Source organism: Canis lupus, chromosome 26, assembly GCF_048164855.1.
Source record: "Canis lupus baileyi chromosome 26, mCanLup2.hap1, whole genome shotgun sequence".
In the NCBI taxonomy this organism is placed as follows: domain Eukaryota; kingdom Metazoa; phylum Chordata; class Mammalia; order Carnivora; family Canidae; genus Canis; species Canis lupus.
In genome coordinates this window covers 34,386,339-34,405,682 of record NC_132863.1, presented here as the reverse complement: position 1 = coordinate 34,405,682, position 19,344 = coordinate 34,386,339, and the positions used below count along the sequence as shown (strand labels likewise).

Genomic DNA, 19,344 nt, shown 5'->3' with positions numbered 1-19,344 from the left:
GACTTTTACCCACCGGGCTGGCCAACTCTCAGCACCCCACTTCTGGCTCCAAAGTAGGGGGACCAGCCACTCACCAATCATCTGCTTTTGCTCGTGCAGCGGTGCAGCAGCCAGCATGGACGCGGTCAGGGGCTCCTGTCCCAGGATGCGCACGGCAGGCTCCTGGACCTGCACATGGGGCCGGGGACACATCCCTTAGCCACCACAGACAGGCAGGGCCCCAAAACACTTACCCTGTCAGGTGAGCATAGGCCCCCCAGGAGGCTCTGGAAGAGGGGGCAGGGGGCAAAGTATGGACAATTGGGTGGGATCACATCCCTAGCAGGGGTACAGTGGGCCAGACACGCTCTAATTCAGATGCCTTCTGTGGTGCCAGGAACCTATAAAAAGGCCCCTGCCTGAACGTTGCCAAATGAAAGTCACACGTTACTCTTCACTTTGTGCCAAGTACTGCACTTTTTATCATGTAGCTTTATGGCCACATCCCCAGCATACCTCTGACCTTTCCACATTATGGTAACTTTAAAAGCATTTGGCTGCTTAAAGACTTCTCCTGTTCCTTTCTGCAAAGAAGAGTTTGAAGTATACACACTGAAATTCTAAACGGGATATAATGATGCCAAGTTTGAGACTTGGACAGGGGGAGGGGAGATAAATACATAGCTTTTTAACTTAATTACAGTAGATATTTTCAATTTTATAGATTAATCATATCCCTTCAATATTTAGCATATTTCTAGAATATTTTTCCATGCTGCTCACTGCTGAATACTAAAAAAAAAAAAGAAAAGAAAAAAAAATCCAGATTAATTTTGCTAATAACCCAGGCAGAGCAAATCAATAATTAATAAACCAAATGTGATCTTGGCCCTTAGCCTCCTTCTGTTAGTAAGGGTGATTGTTTCTTTTTTTTTTTTTTTAATTTTTTTTTTTAATTTTTATTTATTTATGATAGTCACAGAGAGAGAGAGAGAGAGGCAGAGACATAGGCAGAGGGAGAAGCAGGCTCCATGCACCGGAAGCCCGATGTGGGATTCGATCCCGGGTCTCCAGGATCGCGCCCTGGGCCAAAGGCAGGCGCCAAACCGCTGCGCCACCCAGGGATCCCGGTGATTGTTTCTTGATTGTACACGTCAGTAAGTGAAACTTCACAGATCAAGAAAAGAAAAAACAAGGTCCCAGAGAGGGCCAAAGCCATAGCCACAATTCTGAGCCAAGCCCCCTGGAGCCCAGACTAGAGGGCAGTCAGGCCGGCCTTACCCCATGGTTGTGTGTCGCTGAGGGATATCTGTGTGTCAGGAGAGGCCCACCTGGTGTAGAATATCCCACCCCGCTGGCTCCTGTGGTCTGGGTACCAATGTTGGCTGTAAGAGATAAGCAGGGGAATTGGGGCCTGACAGCGATCTAAAGCCACAAAGCCTAAAGATGAGCATTCACATGGAATCCCAGCGCCAGCTGTGAGGCTGGCACACACATGTACAAACATCTGCCGAATGAAGAGGTGTGTGCCTTACGGCCCAAATCTACCACCTTGTTCACGGCTGCTACAGTGCTTGCTAAGGTTCTAAGCTGAGGCTAAGCCCCGGCATGTGCAATCTCATACACCTGCGCGACAAGATGGGAGCACTCTTTGCATCCCTAAAGAAGAGGTGATCACCCTACAACCCAGCAATTGCACTGCTGGGGATTTACCCCAAAGATACAGATGCAGTGAAACGCCGGGACACCCGCACCCCGATGTTTCTAGCAGCAATGTCCACAATAGCCAAACTGTGGAAGGAGCCTCAGTGTCCATTGAAAGATGAATGGATAAAGAAGACGTGGTTTATGTATACAATGGAATATTCCTCAGCCATTAGAAACGACAAATACCCACCATTTGCTTCAACGTGGAGGCACCTGGAGGGTATTATGCTGAGTGAAATAAGTCAATCGGAGAAGGACAAACAGTGTATGGTCTCATTCATTTGGGGAATATAAAAATTAGTGAAAGGGAATAAAGGGGAAGGAGAGAAAATGAACGAAAATATCAGCGAGGGTGACAAAACAGGAGAGACTCCTAACTCTGGGAAATGAACAAGGGGTAGTGGAAGGGGAAGTGGGGCGGGGGGTTGGGGTGACTGGGTGATGGGCACTGAGCGGGGCACTTGGCGGGATGAGCACTGAGTGTTATGCTATATGTTGGCAAATTGAACTCCAATAAATAAAAATAAAAATAAATTTAAAAAAAATTTTTTTAAAAAAGAAGAGATGATCAGACCCAGTAGTTAGCAAGGCCACAGAGCGAGCTGGCCACAGGAACAGGGTCGGTGGGACTCTAGGGTCTGCACACTAACTGCTATGCCATGCAGCCTCCAAAGTCAGCTCTGCTCTCCAAGAGGGCAAAGGACAAGGTCACGGTGGAGGCCAGTACTGACCCTCCCCCCGCCCCCGCCTGTGCCAACCCAGCACCAAGCCCCTGCCCCACCCTCCTCACACACCCATTCCTCTTGGCCCCGCCCACACTCACCCACTCTTTGGGTGTGGGGCACCGGGGGTGGCACCTGGGTAGAGGCCTGCCTGACACTGCTGACCTGGGCCGGGGGGCGCCGCGACATGGCTGGTGGCCGGACCACTGAGGCAGCTGGAGGGTAGGTGGCTTGTGGCACAGAGAACATGGAGAGAAAGGTTGGCGGGGCAGGGGCAGGGCGATCCGAGTGGCACACTGCACCCTGAAGGTGCCAGGGGGAGACAGGGAATGGCGAGGGGGAACTCGAACGTTCTCAGCAAAAAGATGAGTGCGTTCACCTAGTCAGGCAGACCCAGACTCCAGGGAAGGGGAACGTGTGGAAATCTACAGTTACAAAGCCAACTTGTTTCCACCCAGAGCCCCAGGAGGCACAGGTGCCATGATCACCCCACTGGGCCCCCAGGACGCTTCAAGTCAGGGCAAGCTCCGCTCCTGGAGGGGGTGTCCATCAGCAAGCGGGCCACAGGGGTGCCTCCTGACGGTCACAGAGCAGACAAGCCTTGGGAGCTAACCTGGAGAACGGCGACCCGCGCAAGCCTTTTGCCAGTTTGGCACTGCTTGGTGCTTTCTATACGCCTCATTCAGAAGAGGAAACTGGAGGTGAAGTGACCCCCCCCCCCGAGTTAAGACCCGAGAAGCAGCAGAGCCAGGCTCGCCCCCAAAGCCTCTGTTCGCAGCCCCAGGCTGCACACTGCCCCAGGGGCCCGCCCACCTGCCACCTGCCAGGCTGAGGATTCAGAGTGGGGGGCACTCACAGGAGGGTCTCGGAGGCGGGGCCGTCCACCTGGGGGTGGGCTGCATGGGGAGGCCGGAGGCATAGTACGCAGCCTGGGCCGGAGGCTGTGAGGGAGAAGGCCAGCTGCTGGGGTCCGCAGCAGGTGAGAAAGCCACCCCCTCCCGGACTCCCCTGCCGGAATTCCACTGCCCCCTCTAGGGACCAGTGTGAGGCCCCACGAGCTGGGATGAAGCCCCCGCTGCCCAGCTCAGGCTGTCTGTCCGTCAGCCCTGAACCCTCCAGGGTCTCAGGTTCAATCCTTGCCCCTCAGCAGAGCCGGCAGCCCGAGAGTGGCATCAAATGGGCACACGCCTGCTCGGACCTGTGCCAGCCAAAGCTCCTGCTAAAGGGAGCAGGTGCATCCATCCCAGGAGTGGCCCAGGGCCGACACCTTCCTACTTCCTCCAAGTCCTGGGAGCTCCCTTCCCAAGCTGTGCTCCTCAGAACATGACCCCCGGCAGAGAGGCTGGCGGGCAGCCCACAAGCCAGGGCCCTGCAAGCTGCGGAAATGCCACTCGCTCTCTGCTGGTTTGGGGAAGTCGTCATGCATCCCACATGCTAGGCCAGAACGGTGTGTGCAGGAGGTGCACGACAGCATCGAAAGCCAGGCTCGGGCAGCCCGGGGGGCTCAGCGGCTTAGCGCCGCCTTCAGCCCAGGGCCTGATCCTAGAGACCCAGGATCGAGTCCCACGTCGGGCTCCTGGCATGGAGCCTGCTTCTCCCTCTGCCTGTGTCTCTGCCTCTCTCTCTCTCTTTCTCTCTCTCTCTCTCTCTCTCTCTCTCGACTAAATAAATAAAATCGTAAAAAAAAAAAAAAAAAAAAAAGCTAGGCTCCTTTCATTTAATGCATTATTTCTTCAAATTCTTTTGACCAAAAAAAAAAAAAAAAAAAAAAATTCTTTTGACCAGAGAGAGTTGTTTTTGTTTGTTTGTTTGTTTGTTTTTTAGCATAACACAAATACCTCCCTGGTGGGGAAGGGCTGTCTGACAGCCACACTCTTACCCCTCCTTTTACAGCTGGGGTTAAAACGGCCTGCCTGTTGGGGCACCTGGGTGGCTCAATGGTTGAGCATCTACCTTCGGCTCAGGTTGCAATCCCAGGGTCCTGGGATCAAGTCCTGCATCAGGCTCCCCATGGGGAGACTGCTTCTCCCTCTGCCTGTGTCTCTGCCTCTTTCTCTGTGTCTCTCATGAATAAGTAAAATCTTAAAAAATAAAAACAAAAAAAATTTTTAAAAGGCGGCCTGTCAAGTTTCCAGCAGAAACACGCCAAGAACCCACATCTCCCCGTGAAGCTGTCCTCCCGCTCTGCCTGGCTGTCAGGGAAGGAGTGTGGGAGGGTGCAGGCAGGTCATCACCTGGGGCACAGAGGGCAAGAAGTAGCTGGTGGGCTGGTGGAAGGAGCCCAAGAGGGGGCCGCCCAGGGCCCGCACAGTAGAGAGGCGCTGCATGTACTGGTTGGTCAAGATGGCCTTCCGCTCCTCTTTGCGCTGGGCCAGTGCCACGTACAGAGGCTTGGTGCCCAAAATGCGCCCATTCATCTCTGTCACGGCCTTTGTCGCCTCTTCTGGAGAGGAAAAACACACAAAGCCAAACCCCTTGCTGTGGCCACCCTCTGTCATCACCTAAAAGCAAGACAAGACAAGGGCTGCTGGGGGTAGGGAAGGAAGACTCCTGGGCGCTGTGCTCCCCATCTCTCCCTCCTGCCCCACTTCTGGGGGCCCAGCCTGGCACTGAGCAGGTCCAGGAGAAACCGCCCACACCCAACATTGACTGAGGCCCACTGCATGCCAGATATGCCTTCTCACTTCATAGGTACCACCATCTGAACTGGGGCAGGGGGCACACCCCATTCCCACTTCACAGGCATCAGAAGTGGGGCTCAGCCAAGAGTGACTTGGCTGAGACCAGGCTACTAGCTAAGCGGGGGCTGCTCCCTGTTCAACAAGACATTCCCCAGAGTCCGTGGGAACAGCTGCATTTCAGGATTTTTATCTGTACATTTTCTTTCTTAAATGATTTTCCTAAGCTGTGATGGAAAGCTGCTTTAAATAGAATCGGCCTTCATCACACAGGCTATGATGAAGTAAGGGGACAGTTTCAGGATGGTTAAAGATCTAAGAACAGGGCAGGGTTCTTTAGCCAGAACCATAATCTTAAACACTTCATTTGAGGTCGCTGTAATGAAAATTTGCATTTTGACTACTCTCTTTTTTAAACTACCCATACGATTCTTTGGCTCATTTGAGAATTAGAGAAAAAAAATACTCCTAAGGATTTGTTTCCTAGAGATTCCAATTAAAAGGTAGATTTGTGTGGAATATAAAAAGGATTTAAATTTATATTTTTGGTGCCTATCAATTTAGTCTATCAATTTCCTCTGTGGTAGAAATAAAAATCCTTATTACAACTAAAAAAAAAATAAAGTGACTTGTCCAGGGTCACCCAGCCTGTGGACACACATCAGCCAGGATTCAAACCCAATGTAGTGTTCTGGAAAACATCCACTGCCTCTACAAGGCACTGAGCCAAGCTCTTTAGGAGTCTGGGCAAGAGGTTCTTAGCTTTGTAATCTAAATAACCTTTTTTATTTTGGAATAACTTTATGTATAGAAAAGTTGCAAAAAATAATATGGAGTGACTGTCAGCCAGCTCATCCCAATGTGAACAAGGTGTATGTGTCAAAACTACGACGTTTCCATTGGGACAATACTATTAATTATTAGCCACAATACCATTAACTGAACTGCAGGTCTCATTCAGCTTTCACTAATTTTTCTAATATTATTTTTCTCTTCCAGGATTCAATCCACATTGCATTTATGGTTCATAATCTTTTTTGGGGTCAAGACACTGGCCTGGCTCACACATTTGGATTTGAACTGACATACTTTTTAAATCTGCTCTAGTAAGAGTTTATGTTCTGGGGCGTCTGGGTGGCTCAGTGGGTTAAGCATCTTCCTTCAGCTTAGGTCATGATCCCAGAGTCCTGGAATCAAGTCCTGCATTGGGCTCCCTGCTCAGTGGGGAGCCTGCTTCTCCTCCTTCTGCCTGCTGTTCCACCTACCCATGTTCTCTCATTCTGTCAAATAAAATCTTTAAAAAAAAAGAGCTCATGTTCTATCTACATCACTGATTTTCAAACTGCACTTTGCTACCCATTCACAAGGGGGCCTAAGAGTTCACAGATCCCCTCAAGGAGGCCAGTGGATAGAAGTCAGGGGGTCTGTGAATTCAGATGGGAAAAAACAATGGCCTCTTTGTAGTCACAATAGAAGGGACTGCTGATGTGAAAACAGACGACAAAAATAGGGGAGTCTTGCCTGTGCTTGCGATTTTGTCAGAAGAAAATATTTTCCTATCACGTTAATTACTGCTGCCCTCAAAATATCATTTATGCTAATCGCTATGTCCCTAGATCATATAGCTGGATACAACAATGAAGCACCTACTGCTGTCACCTAAGTATTTTGATAATTATGTTTCCACATAGTTGTTTTTCTGTAATCCTCTGAATTTTCTTTTAGGAGTTGAAAAATATTCTCGGAAGGAATCTATAGGCTTTCATCAGCCCAATTTTCTTGGCACAAAAGTATTGTCTGAACAAGTTAATGAGAACTTCTGTTAGGTAGTAAATAATGATAAAATACATTTATGCAGCTTACTATGAATGTGATAGCATTATTAGCATTTTCTATGCCTTAACTTGCTTTCATAATCACTGTATTTTATACACAAGCAAAATCATATAAATATGTAAGCTTACATAAAATCCGCACTTTATAACCTAATTGATCAATTAACAAGACAGTAACACAACTCTGAGTGACCCAGCTTTTTACAATTCCCTTCACTCAAGGGGTCCTCAAGGAGGTTGGTGAATCTCCAGAAACCAGACACAATGTGTAAATAATAAGATCACTATTTCACAACTTATTATGGGCAGGTGCTATACATGCAGGCTCTTTGGTGCTCAGGATACCTCTACGGTAGGGAATGTTGCTCCCATTTTACAGATGGGTAAAGAGAATCCAAAAGGCAAAGTCACTTCCCTCAGATTCTATAGCAAGTTAATGTAGGACTGGGACCTAGTTCTAACTAATTTCAACATCCCAGTTTTCAACCACAATACTACATAAAATATAGATTTGCTGGGAAAGAGGGCCTACAGCTTTTTTATGATGCTTAAGCAAATTTACTGAGGTTTATTTACATGTCCTATAGCTCCATCGTAATTTTTTCAAAGGTCCTTAATTCAAAAATTGTTAGAGCCTTTTCCCTAAACACCAGGCTTCTTGAAGGACATTTAAAACTGGATTCAGGGATGCCTGGGTGGCTCAGCGGTTATGTGTCTGCCTTTAGCTCAGGGCATGATCCTGGGGTCCCGAGATTGAGTCCCACATCGGGTTCCCTGCATGGAGCCTGCTCCTCCCTCTGCCTGTGTCTCTGCCTCTCTGTATGTGCCTCTCATGAATAAATAAATCTTAAAAAAAAAAAAAAGCAAAAAAAAAAAAAAAAAACCCAAAGTGGATTCAAGGGACACCTGGGTGGCTCAGTGGTTGAGCATCTGCCCTCAGCTCAGGGTGTGATCCTAGGGTCCCAGAATCAAGTCCCACATCAGGCTCCCTGCATGGAGCCTGCTTCTCCTCCCTCTGCCTATGTCTCTGCCTCTCTCTGTGTGTCTCTTGTGAATAAATAAGTAAAAAAAAAAAAAAAAAAAAACCGGATTCAAGGGTACCTGGGTGGCTCAGTTGGTTAAGCGTCTGCCTTCAGCTCAGGTCATGATCCCAGAGTCCTGGGATTAAGCTCCGAGTCATTGGGCTCCCTACCCTGTGGGGAGCCTACTTCTCCCTCTGCCTGCCCTTCTCTCTGCCTGTCTCTCCCACTGCTTGTGATCTCCCTGCCAAATAAAATCTTTAAAAAAATTTAAAAATAAAAAACATAAAATTGGATTAATAGGCAAAAGAACTTCTAGACCACTTCCCAAGAGCAACCATCACATCACATCACATGTGCTGGTCTCCAGCCCTACCACTCACACTGATGTCTTTGAAAACTTCCTCATTCCCACCTGCAGCTTCCTACCTGCTCACAGCTAAGCCAAATGCTTCTGCCATTGCCACTTCTTTTTTTTTTTTTTAAACAGACTTTTATTTTTTTTTTATTTTTATTTATTTATGATAGGCACACAGTGAGAGAGAGAGAGGCAGAGACACAGGCAGAGGGAGAAGCAGGCTCCACGCACCGGGAGCCCAACGTGGGATTCGATCCCGGATCTCCAGGATCGCGCCCTGGGCCAAAGGCAGGCGCTAAACCGCTGCGCCACCCAGGGATCCCTGCCATTGCCACTTCTTTTTTTTTTTTTTTTTTTTTATTCATGATAGGCACACAGTGAGAGAGAGAGAGGCAGAGACACAGGCAGAGGGAGAAGCAGGCTCCATGCACCGGGAGCCTGATGTGGGATTCGATCCCGGATCTCCAGGATCGCGCCCTGGGCCAAAGGCAGGCGCCAAACCGCTGCGCCACCCAGGGATCCCCATTGCCACTTCTTACAGGAAGCCCTCCTTCCTGTTCTCCTGAGCTACCGCAGCTCTGCCTCCAATACTCCCACTACACTACACAAACACCTAACAATAAACTGGAGTTGGTGATGTATCAGACTTCTCCACTTGACTATAAGCTACTCAAAGGCAAGAACCACATCTAACTGTTGTTCTATGCTTCCCAGAGGGCCTGGTAGGGCAGAAGGTACTTAAGCATGGCATGAGTGAACACAGGGTGATCTGAAAATCACCTGAGGAGCTTTTAAAATAAAATGCCCAGGCCCTACTCTGAGATTGTCATTTGATTTGTCTGACCCAGGTGCCTATCTTTAAGAGCTTCCAGGGGATTTTTTAAACATTTTATTTATTTATTAATGAGAGACACAGAGAGAGGTAGAGACATAGGCAGTTCAGAAGACACTGGTGAGAGGTCACAGAGCTACTGAGTAGAACTGCCAATCATCACATTTCAGATCTAAGTGGGCAGGGCACATGGTACGTGCTAAGTAAAAGGGGAAGAACCCAACCCTCTCATTTTCCAAATGGGGAAACTGAGGTCCAGAAGACACCAAAAGTTAGTGGGCATTCTGAGACATGAATTTCTAGAATCTGGCATACAGTAGGCACTCAATAAATGCTTGTTGAATGAACCAAGGTTACAGTGACCCCTGATGAGTCGAGCTGTGTGGCTAGGACTGGACTTCCAGACTCTGCCCCTCCAGAGCAGACAAGGCTGCAGATGGACACCAAGCTCCAGTGAGGGTGGGGTGGGGTTAGACATAGCCTTCCAAATTCTAAAAGGAGTAGCTCAGCTCCAACTCCCTGGAAGCCACGAGGGAGAGAGGGGTGTGCAGGCAGCAGAAGGACAGGAGGTGCAGTCTCTCTAGCCCCGTAGGTGCCCTCAGCCCTTACCTTAGCACTGGTGATCACTCCGTAGGGAGAAAACTCTTTTCTCAGCTTTTCGTCATCGATGGAGTCATCCAGGTTCTTAACATACAGATTCACACCCTAGAAAGAAAGGTTATTTCTGGGTGTGTCCCCCCCTATTCCAAGCCCCAGGCTGCCTTGTGTCGGGGGCCATCGGGGGCCATCAGGGGCCTGGAAGCCCTGGCCACCAAGCCTGCTGTTTCCAGTCTTGCATGGCACCCATGCCCCCATCACTCAGCATGCCCATCACCTGGAAGCTGCAGCCCCCCACAACCTCTAAAGCCAAGTTCCCAGAAGTGGGATTGCTGGAGGGAGGCTTCACATCCAGTCCCCTCCCCTCCAGACACTCTCACACAGCAGCAGCTGTCACCGGGGATCTGTCACCTGGTAACGGGTCAGCCGATCCTGCTTCAGCTGCTCAAACCTGCGCTTCAGCTCACTCTGCCGTTCTACCCGCTTCTGGGCCCGGCCCACGTACAGCAGCCGCCCGCTCACCTCCTTCCCATTCATGTCCATCACAGCCTGGGCAAGGAAGGGGCCAGAGTCCTCAGTAACCACCACCCCCCGCCGCCACGTGGCCCTGGCCTCTCAGTCCTAGCGTCCAGGCCTCAAGGGGGCCAACTGCAACCTAGGCCAGTCTTGTTCGCTGAGAAGAATTAGTACCAGGATGAAGCCCACAAAATCTCAGAGTAAGCCATAGATTTAAAAAATCTGGGGGCACCTGGGTGGCTCAGTGATTGAGCAGCCACCTTTGACTCAGGTCATGATCCCGGGGTCCTGGAATCGAGTCCCACATCAGGCTCCTTACAGGGAGCCTGCTTTCCCTCTGCCTGTGTCTCTGTCTCTCTGTCTCATGAATAAATAAAAATCTTAAAAAAATAAAAAATTTGATGGAAGCTCTATTTTAAAAAATTGAAATAAGCAAAGTTTCCCATATTTCACATTTAGGTTCTTAACTCCCTGATTATCTAAGCAAGCAGAATTCTTTCAAAATGGCACAAGTGCATAATTAACAGCCTTCACTTCATGTTGGATTTCACAGCAGAAAGATTCTGTTTTGCTAACTATGAGGGCTTTCATTTTTAAGAAACATGCCTTAACCCTTTTTCCTTTTTCATTTCTTCAGTTAGCTGCCCTAAGACTGCCACATTCTAAATTATCAGTGGCTGTGAATGCACAAAACCCTACATCTTCTACAAGATGTGCAACTTCTCTTAATGCACGTGAACTGAATTTAGACTTACCTGAAAAAAAAAATCGGCAAACGGTAGACTTGTGTATCAGCTCAATAGTCAGGAGTAGACACTAGTATTGATGAGGAGAAATGTTTGAAAGGGGACTTTTTAAAGTAAGCTCTATGTCCAAACATGGGGCTTAAACTAAGGGGGAACTGACTTTTTATGCAGTCAACTAGTTGGTTTAAATATTTTCATATAATGGTGCTTCCCTACCTAAATATGTAAATCCATGTAAATAAACTCTCAGGCCCCAAGAACTGCTATTTCTACAACAGTCTTAAAAGATCACTGCCTGGGTTTTCTATTCTGTTCCATTGATCTATGTGTCTGTTTTTGTGCTAGTACCATACTGTTTTGATGACTATAGTTTTGATTATTCAGCCACAAAAAAGAATGAAAGCTTGCCATTTCAAGGACACGGATGGAGCTAGAAAATATAATGCTAAGCAAAATAGTTAGAGAAAGATGAAGATCACATGATTTAATTCCGTAATGTAGGTGGAGTTTAAGAAAACAAATGAGAGAAGGGGGAAAAAAGAGAGGGAGGCAAACCAAGAAACAGACATTTCATTGTAGAGAACTGATGGTTAGCAGAGGGGAGGGGGTGGGGTAGGTGAAATAGGTTAGTTAACACAGTGTAATATTAGTTTCAGGTGTACAATATAGTGATTCAACACTTCCATACAACAGCAGGTGCTCATCAAGTGCAATCCTCAATCCCCATCACCTATTTAACAAGAGTTCATTCTTTTTTGAGTAATATTCCAATGTGTATAAGTATATATACACACACACACATATGCATGCACACACACCCCACATCTTCTTTATCCATTTGTCACTTGATGGACATTTTGGGCTGATTCCACAATTTGGCTATTGTAAGTAATGTGGTTATAAACATCAAGGTGTGTTGGAATTGTTGAATGACTATATTGTACACTTGAAACTAATATAACACTGTAAAACAAATTTACACTCCAGAAAGTAAACAAGTCATTACCGAAGTAATGTAAGTAAGACCTTGGAGTCTATGGACCTCTGAAGCTTCACCCACCTACTCCAACTCATCATTTCACAGTTGAGAAAACCAAAGCCTAGCGAGAGGGTGGGATTTGTCCAATGATACATAACAGGTCATCTTTTCAAAGGGGCCATTCACTTAAGAGCAAAACTTCATAGTCAGAAAGAGCTGGTTCTATCCCAGTGTTGCCTCTTACCAGCTATAACCTTGTGACACCTGGTAATAACTGTTGAGTCCACCCTAGGGGAGCAGAGAGGAGAGTGTATGCAGCGATTAGCACAGTGCTTGGCTCGTGATAAGCGCTCTGTGAGAAGTGGCTGCTATCAAGAAGGCACTGGGTCAGATTTCTAGTCAGAATCCACAGTGAGCTGAAATCCCCCATGTCCAATGGTCTTAAGGGGGCAGCAGCTTGGGAAAGAGCTTTAGGGTGGGAAGCCAAATGGGAAAACATTACTCGAGCTCTGTCACCATGAGACCTTGTTCCATTCACTTGTTCAGCCAATAAGTATCCGGTACCTACTGGCAGGTGCAACACTAGAGACTTAGCAGTGAAACGAGATCCAGTCTCTACCCTCAGTCCTATACATGGAGATCTGTGTTACTGATGGAAAGAGGCAGAGGGGCACCTCACCAGAAGCATGAGGACTGGAGAGGCTTCTTGGAGGAGGGAAAGTATAAGCAGAAACCCACAGGGTAAGCAATAAGTAGTCTAAAGCCACACTGTCCAACATGGTGATCACTAGCCACATGTAGCTATTGAGCACTTGGAATATGGCTTGTCTGAGTTGACATGTGCTAGGAGCACCAGATTTCAAAGAATTAATACTGAAAGAGGGGAATGTAAAATATCTCAATTTTTATATTGAGTACACATTAGAGGGATTTCAGTATGTTAAGTTGAATGAAACATTATTAAAATAGGGTTTTTTTTACCCTTTTTAATGTGACTATGTTAAATCTCACATGTGGCTCCCATTATATTTCTATTGGGCAGTGCTAATCTAAAGAGCAAGAGAAGGGAAAGGTTTTGAGAAACAGCATCTGCAAAGACCCGAGAGCAAAGAAAAACCTAGCACTTCCCCTCCCCAGCCTCAATCCCCATCAATTCAAGAAGAGGGCAGTGGCTATCTCAGATGCCCCTCTACCTCCCATGTGTGGCAAGAATCTATGAAAAGTAGTCAGTCCTAGGGCTTGGAAGCAACCAAAGGAGGCTAAAACTTTCTGCCTTTGCCACAGGTGGGAAGGGCCCTGAATGGTGTGGGCCCAGGCTGGGGAGTGACATTCTTCTTTTCTATGGCAGCTGGAGCCCTCTGTTCCTGATCTCCTTTCTTCCTAGTGCTGGCATGGTACTCCTCCGTGAAACAGAGCCGTGGGGAGACTCCTACCTTCTGGGCTTCCTCATGCTTCTGAAAGTTGACAAAGCCGAAGCCCCGAGAGTGGCCGCTGTCATCCCTCATCACCTTCACACTCAGCATCTTTCCTGGGAAGGGCCAACCTGGCTCAAAGGGGAGTTTGGGAGGCCCCAAGATGTGCCCTTCCCTTCCCCCCCAGTGTGGCTTTAGACTCCTCAGTGCTTCCCCCAACTCCTCAGGAAGCCCAGAAAGGCCCCTCCTCCCAGCCCAACCTGGGGAGAGAAGACAAAGTGATCCCCACTTCCCTTGGGGAATACGCCCACCAAACCGGGAGAAGAGGTCCTGCAGGCCCTGCTCATCCACATCCACATGGAGGTTCTTCACATAAATGTTGGTGAATTCCATGGCCCGAGCTCCCAGCTCCGCTTCCCGCTCCCGTCGAGACTTGAAATGGCCCACGAAGCTGTGGACACAGGACGGGGTAGGCAGCTGCCAGCCATCAGCCACCCCCATCCCACCCAGCAACCTGGGTCACTTGGGTCAATTGCGGCCAGCCTCTAAGGCCCCTGTATCCCTCATCAGGAGACTGGGCAGGGCAAGACTCTTTAGATGGAACACTTCCAAGGCCAGATCACTTCCAACAGCCAGGATTCTATGTTCTGGCATAGGTTAAGAAGATTTCATTCATTCCTGTGACACATGCACAGGAACTCCTATATACAGCTGAGTGCACAGGAGAGAAGGGCAAGAGTGAACTGGACAGTCATACAGATGAGGACCTGAATTCTCACTCTGCAGTTGCCTAGCGGTGTGACCCTGGGCAAGTTACTTAACCTCTCTGAGCCTCAGTGTTCATTCCTATAAAACTGTGGATTAAGGGTGCCTGGCTGGCTCAGTCAGTGGAGCGGGTGACCCTTGGCCTCAGGGCAGTAAGTTCAAGCCCCATTTTTTTTACTTAAAAAAACAACAACAACAACAAAAAAAAAAACGGAGATGAAACTCCAATCACAGGCATTTGCTTATTCATTTAACAGGTCCTAGATGTACCAGGGAAGCAGTGGTGAGAGAATCAGACATGATCCACACCAGAGTTACTATGGGGAGAAAGCAGGGACTGAAAACTATTAAATTTTCAAAATCATAATTTCCAAGTTCATGTACACACATCTAGGAGAATATCCTAGATTAAGAAGAAAACATAAGAAAGACTCGATGGTGTCTATCACACACTTAGCGCAAACAAGTCATAGCTGGCACTAAAAATTAAAGAACACAGAACGGCAAAGATGAACCCGGCGATCCGTAGCTAACAAAGATCACATCCTTCTGAGAACAGAGGAAGGCCCGCCAAGGCTCAGCTTCGTTGATTGGAGCCTCCCCTGAGATGCTCTGGACAACGTATTCTCATTGCGTCCATCTTCCAGCTCAGAGCCTCCTTCCTTCCCTCCGTGGTGCTGAGCTTGGGGCTGGCGGTCCAGGCGCAGATTCCAAAGTCGGGGAAGAGAATGGCCAGAGCGGATTCTCTCCAGCATCTGCAGCTCGGCTGGCTCACCCGAGAAGCCAGAGGGGGTGGCGAACTCACACGTGTGAAGATAGCAGGCTACGCTCGGGCCTGATTCCCTTCCTGCCCCCAAAAACCCCATGAAAACACAAATGGTTTAAGAACAAAATTCATGGCCAAGCCAAGAAGGCTGGAAAACAGACAAAAATCACAATCCAGTGGTGACCTGGCCGTCAGCTGTTCCCACTGGAATTTCGAAATCCCCTTATAGCTCAGAGCAATCCCCTTGGGAATATCAGCAGCCCCATTCTTGCTCAGGGAAAGGGAGCTCCTGAGGGCAGTCACGCGGCCAGCAGAGTTCTGGCTGCGGCTCTGTGCCTCTGTGCCCGGTGCCCGTGAGTGGTGACGGGCAGCCCTGTCCCCTGGCAGGGCGGTGCCCACGCCCCACCACTCACACTTTTCGATCATTCAGCAGCATCCCGTTCATGGTGGTGATGGCCTGCTGCGCGGCTTCGTGGGTCTCAAAGTGGACAAAGCCAAAGCCTCGGGAGCCGTGATCGTCACACACCACCTGGGTCACAGGGGAAAATGACAAGGTGGAAGGGGCGGGCACCCAACAGAGGGTTTGGGTACAAGAGAATGGCCAGGTTAAGGAATGACTATGGTCTCAGGGCTTACTCTGTGCCCCACACAGGGTCCCTCCACACTCAGCTCTAGCCCCAGGTCTTCCATCCAGATTTAATCACGGGGATCCCTGGGTGGCTCAGTGGTTTAGCACCTGCCTTTGGCCCGGGGCATGATCCTGGGATCCTGGGATCGAGTCCCACATTAGGCTCCCTGCATGGAGCCTGCTTCTCCGTCTGCCTGTATCTCTGCCTCTCTCTCTCTCATAAATTAAATATTTAAAAAAAAATCATGTTGACCAGGGCCCCACTCCAGGCCAAGCACTGGCTAAGGGGGTCACATATTTATCTGGTCCTATTTGCTATTAGAGCCCCTCCAGGCAATTCTCAACCTCTGAGCCCCAGCTGCCTGATTGGGGTAAAATGGGAATAAATGACTCATCCAAGGTCACTAGCCATCAAAGTTTCTGATTATTCTAACTATCACTTAGATGATAAATGGAGGTGGGAGGGCAGGTGGCCTTTCAGTGTTGTGAAGATGACTAGACTTAACATACATGCACAACAAGCCTAGAAGGTAGTTCTACCACTGTCCCCTTTTAGAGGAAGCCGAGGTATGGATAGGTTACACAGCTGGCCCGAGGTCACACTGCTAGGATGTGGAAGAGGCAGGATTTGAACCCTGGATGGTCAGCAGTAAAGTCCTATATCTGACCGACTGTGTTGTGCTGACTCTTTGCTCAGCAGCTGGCTGGACTATACAGGTCTAGCACTCTTCCCATCATGCTACAGAAACCTTTTCCAGGCAGCCACATGGTATTGTTCTCTATCCTGAGCTTCTGACTACATGGCTCACTAGGCTTTCCCTCCAGAGCCCAATTTCCAGCTTTTCCCAAAAGTCTCACTGTCTCCAACCAGCAGCCTGAGAGCTCCTGAGGTAGGCCGCACACTGTGTGTGCCTTGTATCTGACCTGGGCCACAACCACAACGGGTCCTCATGAGGCCTTGGAGACTCGCCCGAGTCACATCCAGCCTTCTGTCCAATTCTCAGTGGCCCAGAGGAAGCCTCAAGGCTTGACTGCCCTAATGGCCTTAATTAGCAGCCTTCCCGTACCCATCCATGCCTTTATCCTGTCATTTCCACTGTCCTCTCTCCCTGAATCTGGTCTCACAACTTGCTTTGGCCAACAGAATGCAGCGGACACAGAACTGCGCAGCCAAACAGAGCCTGGATGCCAACTGCAGAACTAGGAGCTAAATAAAGGCTTCGTGTTGACGGCCTCTAAGTTTTGGTGTTGCTTACGCAGCAAGAGCTGACTGATACACAGGTGACTTCTGATGGATCCTTCCAGAGAACTGGAATAACTACCTGCCCCCCAACCCCCGGAGCTGCATGGATCAGACGTATGGGCTGTGAAGCGAGGCTCTGCTTGGGATCCCTCTGCCACACAAATATTTATTTGACACAGCCCCTCCCCGGCAAGAGGACACACCCACCTTGCAAGAGAGAATGTTCCCAAAGGTGGAGAAGGTGTCATACAAGGCCTTGTTGTCAATGGAGTCCTCCAGGTTCTTGATGAAGATGTTGCCAACGCCCGACTTGCGCAGTCCTGGGTCTCGCTGGGACCACATGATGCGGATGGGCTGGCCTTTGATCACTTCAAAGTTCATCGTGTCCAGTGCCCGCTCCGCTGGATGGGAAGAGGAGAGAAAGAAGCAAGTAAGGGTATTTCTTTCCCTGAGCCCTGAGATGCTTCACTGGGAGGGAAAAAAGGGGGAAAGAAAGTGTCACTGTCTGGGTCTGACTTGAGAGAAGAGCCTGAAGCCTCGGGGGCAGACACGCAGAAAGAATGAATGTGCATGGCCCTCCACCCACCTTCCCACTGGGGTCTCATGTAGCTTCTCACAACAGCCATGGGAGCATGGATTCCTATCCCCCCTTCACAAAGTAAAAACTGAGGCTCAGAAAGAGGGAAGGGTCAGTGGTGGGGCAAGGTCTTCTGCAGTTTTGAAAGCACACAGAGGAGATGAAAATGGAATGGAGGGCCCAGAAGACAAAGAATTGCACCAGTTAGGGAGGAAAAAAAAAAAAAAAATCAAAGCTCAGAGGTGCCAGGAGGCAGCGTTGAGATTCAATCCCAAGTATTAGGGCTTTGGGGGAAGAACACCTCTCTGAGCTTATTTCTTCACCCGTGAAGTGGGGATGATGAGACTATACTACCCTATCTCCATGTCTTACTATCTACCTCCAGGTGCTTGGACAGGCTGAAAATTAAATATGTAAGGCGCCTTATACTTTGTGCTTGGCACACAATGGGAGTTTAGTAAATGGTAGTGTGTCTGCATACAGCAGCCTATGCCCATCCCCCTGCCACTGCAATAGCCTGTTCCCTCCCAGCTAAGAGGAAAAGTCCTTTCTCTTCCCCAGAGCTCAATTTGTCTCATCTGTGAAGTCTGGCAAAAGGTCAGAGGTGCAGGGCTTGGCAGAAGAGGTTAGAGGCAGTGGTGGGTGAAGCAAAGAAGCCTCTCTGGAATCCAGCGCAGTCACCTGCTGGGAAACAGGGAGAACCACCCCAGCAAATCCTCTTTTAGGAAACCTTCCCACCCACCCAGGAGACCCAGAGTAAGAGTGGCGTTGTTTGGATTTGGCCGGAGCAGCCCTTTTGTTTTTTTTCTGGAGTTTTACGCCTCAGTGTTATAGTTGCCATTATTTTTCTCAAGTTTGCATTTATCGAGCCCTTACGATGCACCCAAGGATACTGGAGATGCTCTAGACATAGCTCACTCCTTCCACGCTCTTGGGGAATAAGACTTAGTTAGCCCCACTGCACAGGCGGAGAGGAGGTGCGGAGTGCGAACCCTTGCCAAGCTCACACCCTGGTGGCAAAACCCGGTGCGCTCCATCTTTATCCTCTCCACCTCAAAGAAAGTGGGGCCATAACCACCCGGCAAGCTCTAGGCAATCCTGGTTTCAGGGCCTGGAGTGGAGGAGACTTTGGGTGCAAACTCAGGTCTGCAGCCGGGAAAGGTGCGAGCCCGAGGCCCAGCTCTGGCGGCTTCTCCACTCATCACCCGCATCCTCACAGGTGCGTGGACTCTCTCGTCCTCCCCAGGGCTCTGTAAGGCAGGCACCACCCCGTTTTTCAGACAGGCAGCTGGAACTCAGAATGGCTGAGTAATTGCTCAAAGCCGCGCAGCTGCGGGCTTGCTAATCCCGAGGTCGGCCTGACCCCAAGGCCCTGTCTTCACTGAGCCTGAGTATTTCTCCTCTGTAAAACGCAGCACCAGAAAACACACAGTAGGCGCACACCTATTGCTCGTTCCTGTCTCAGGGGCCTCTCGGGGGCAGGGCCTGTATCTCTGGGCCTCAGTTTCCCTGGCTGCAAAATGAGAGATGCAGGAGCAGCCGGAGATGCCGGCGGGGCCCGAGCTGCTGTGGGTGGGTGGGGGCGTCGCGGCGGCGTCCGTCGGTGCGTCCGTCCGTCCGTCGTCCGTCCCCCGCCCCCGCCCCGGGGCTCACCGTCCGCCGGCTGCTGGAAGTTGATGTAGGCGTAGCCCAGCGAGCGGCGGGTGGCCACGTCGCGGCACACGCGGATGGACAGGATGGGGCCGGCGGGCGAGAACTTCTCGTACAGCATGGCCTCGGTCACGTCGGGGTGCAGGTCGCCCACGTAGAGCGAGGCGAGCGGGAAGCCCGGGCCGCTGGCGTTCATGGTGGGAACCCAGGCGCGGCGCCGGGGCCCTGCCCCCCGAGCGGCCGCCCCTCCCTTTAGCCCCCGCCCCGCGCCCACCTGGGACCCCTCAGGCGCTCCCGGAGCCCCAGGTGGGGCCGCCCGACCCCGCCCCCCGCGG

General features: G+C 49.8%; 1 protein-coding gene across 2 annotated transcripts in view; it reads right to left on the bottom strand.

The window, feature by feature from the left end:
- The window catches only part of PABPC1L (poly(A) binding protein cytoplasmic 1 like), a 25,672-nt gene extending 6,430 nt beyond the window's left edge, over nt 1-19,242 (bottom strand). Inside the window, exons 1-12 of one of the 2 annotated variants that reach the window (XM_072801184.1) lie at nt 19,013-19,242; nt 16,990-17,183; nt 15,325-15,440; nt 13,692-13,831; nt 13,402-13,496; nt 10,139-10,276; nt 9,740-9,835; nt 4,643-4,909; nt 3,265-3,349; nt 2,510-2,638; nt 1,261-1,364; nt 75-168 (exon numbers count right to left, since the gene is read on the bottom strand). In XM_072801184.1, the coding sequence (XP_072657285.1) occupies nt 75-168; nt 1,261-1,364; nt 2,510-2,638; nt 3,265-3,349; nt 4,643-4,909; nt 9,740-9,835; nt 10,139-10,276; nt 13,402-13,496; nt 13,692-13,831; nt 15,325-15,440; nt 16,990-17,183; nt 19,013-19,205 (1,651 nt within the window). In that variant the 5' untranslated portion in view covers nt 19,206-19,242. Of the gene's footprint in view, nt 1-74; nt 169-1,260; nt 1,365-2,509; nt 2,639-3,264; nt 3,350-4,642; nt 4,910-9,739; nt 9,836-10,138; nt 10,277-13,401; nt 13,497-13,691; nt 13,832-15,324; nt 15,441-16,989; nt 17,184-19,012 lie in introns of those variants that run through there. The other variant, XM_072801183.1, reaches the window with a different exon arrangement.
- Between the last annotated feature and the right edge of the window lie 102 nt (nt 19,243-19,344).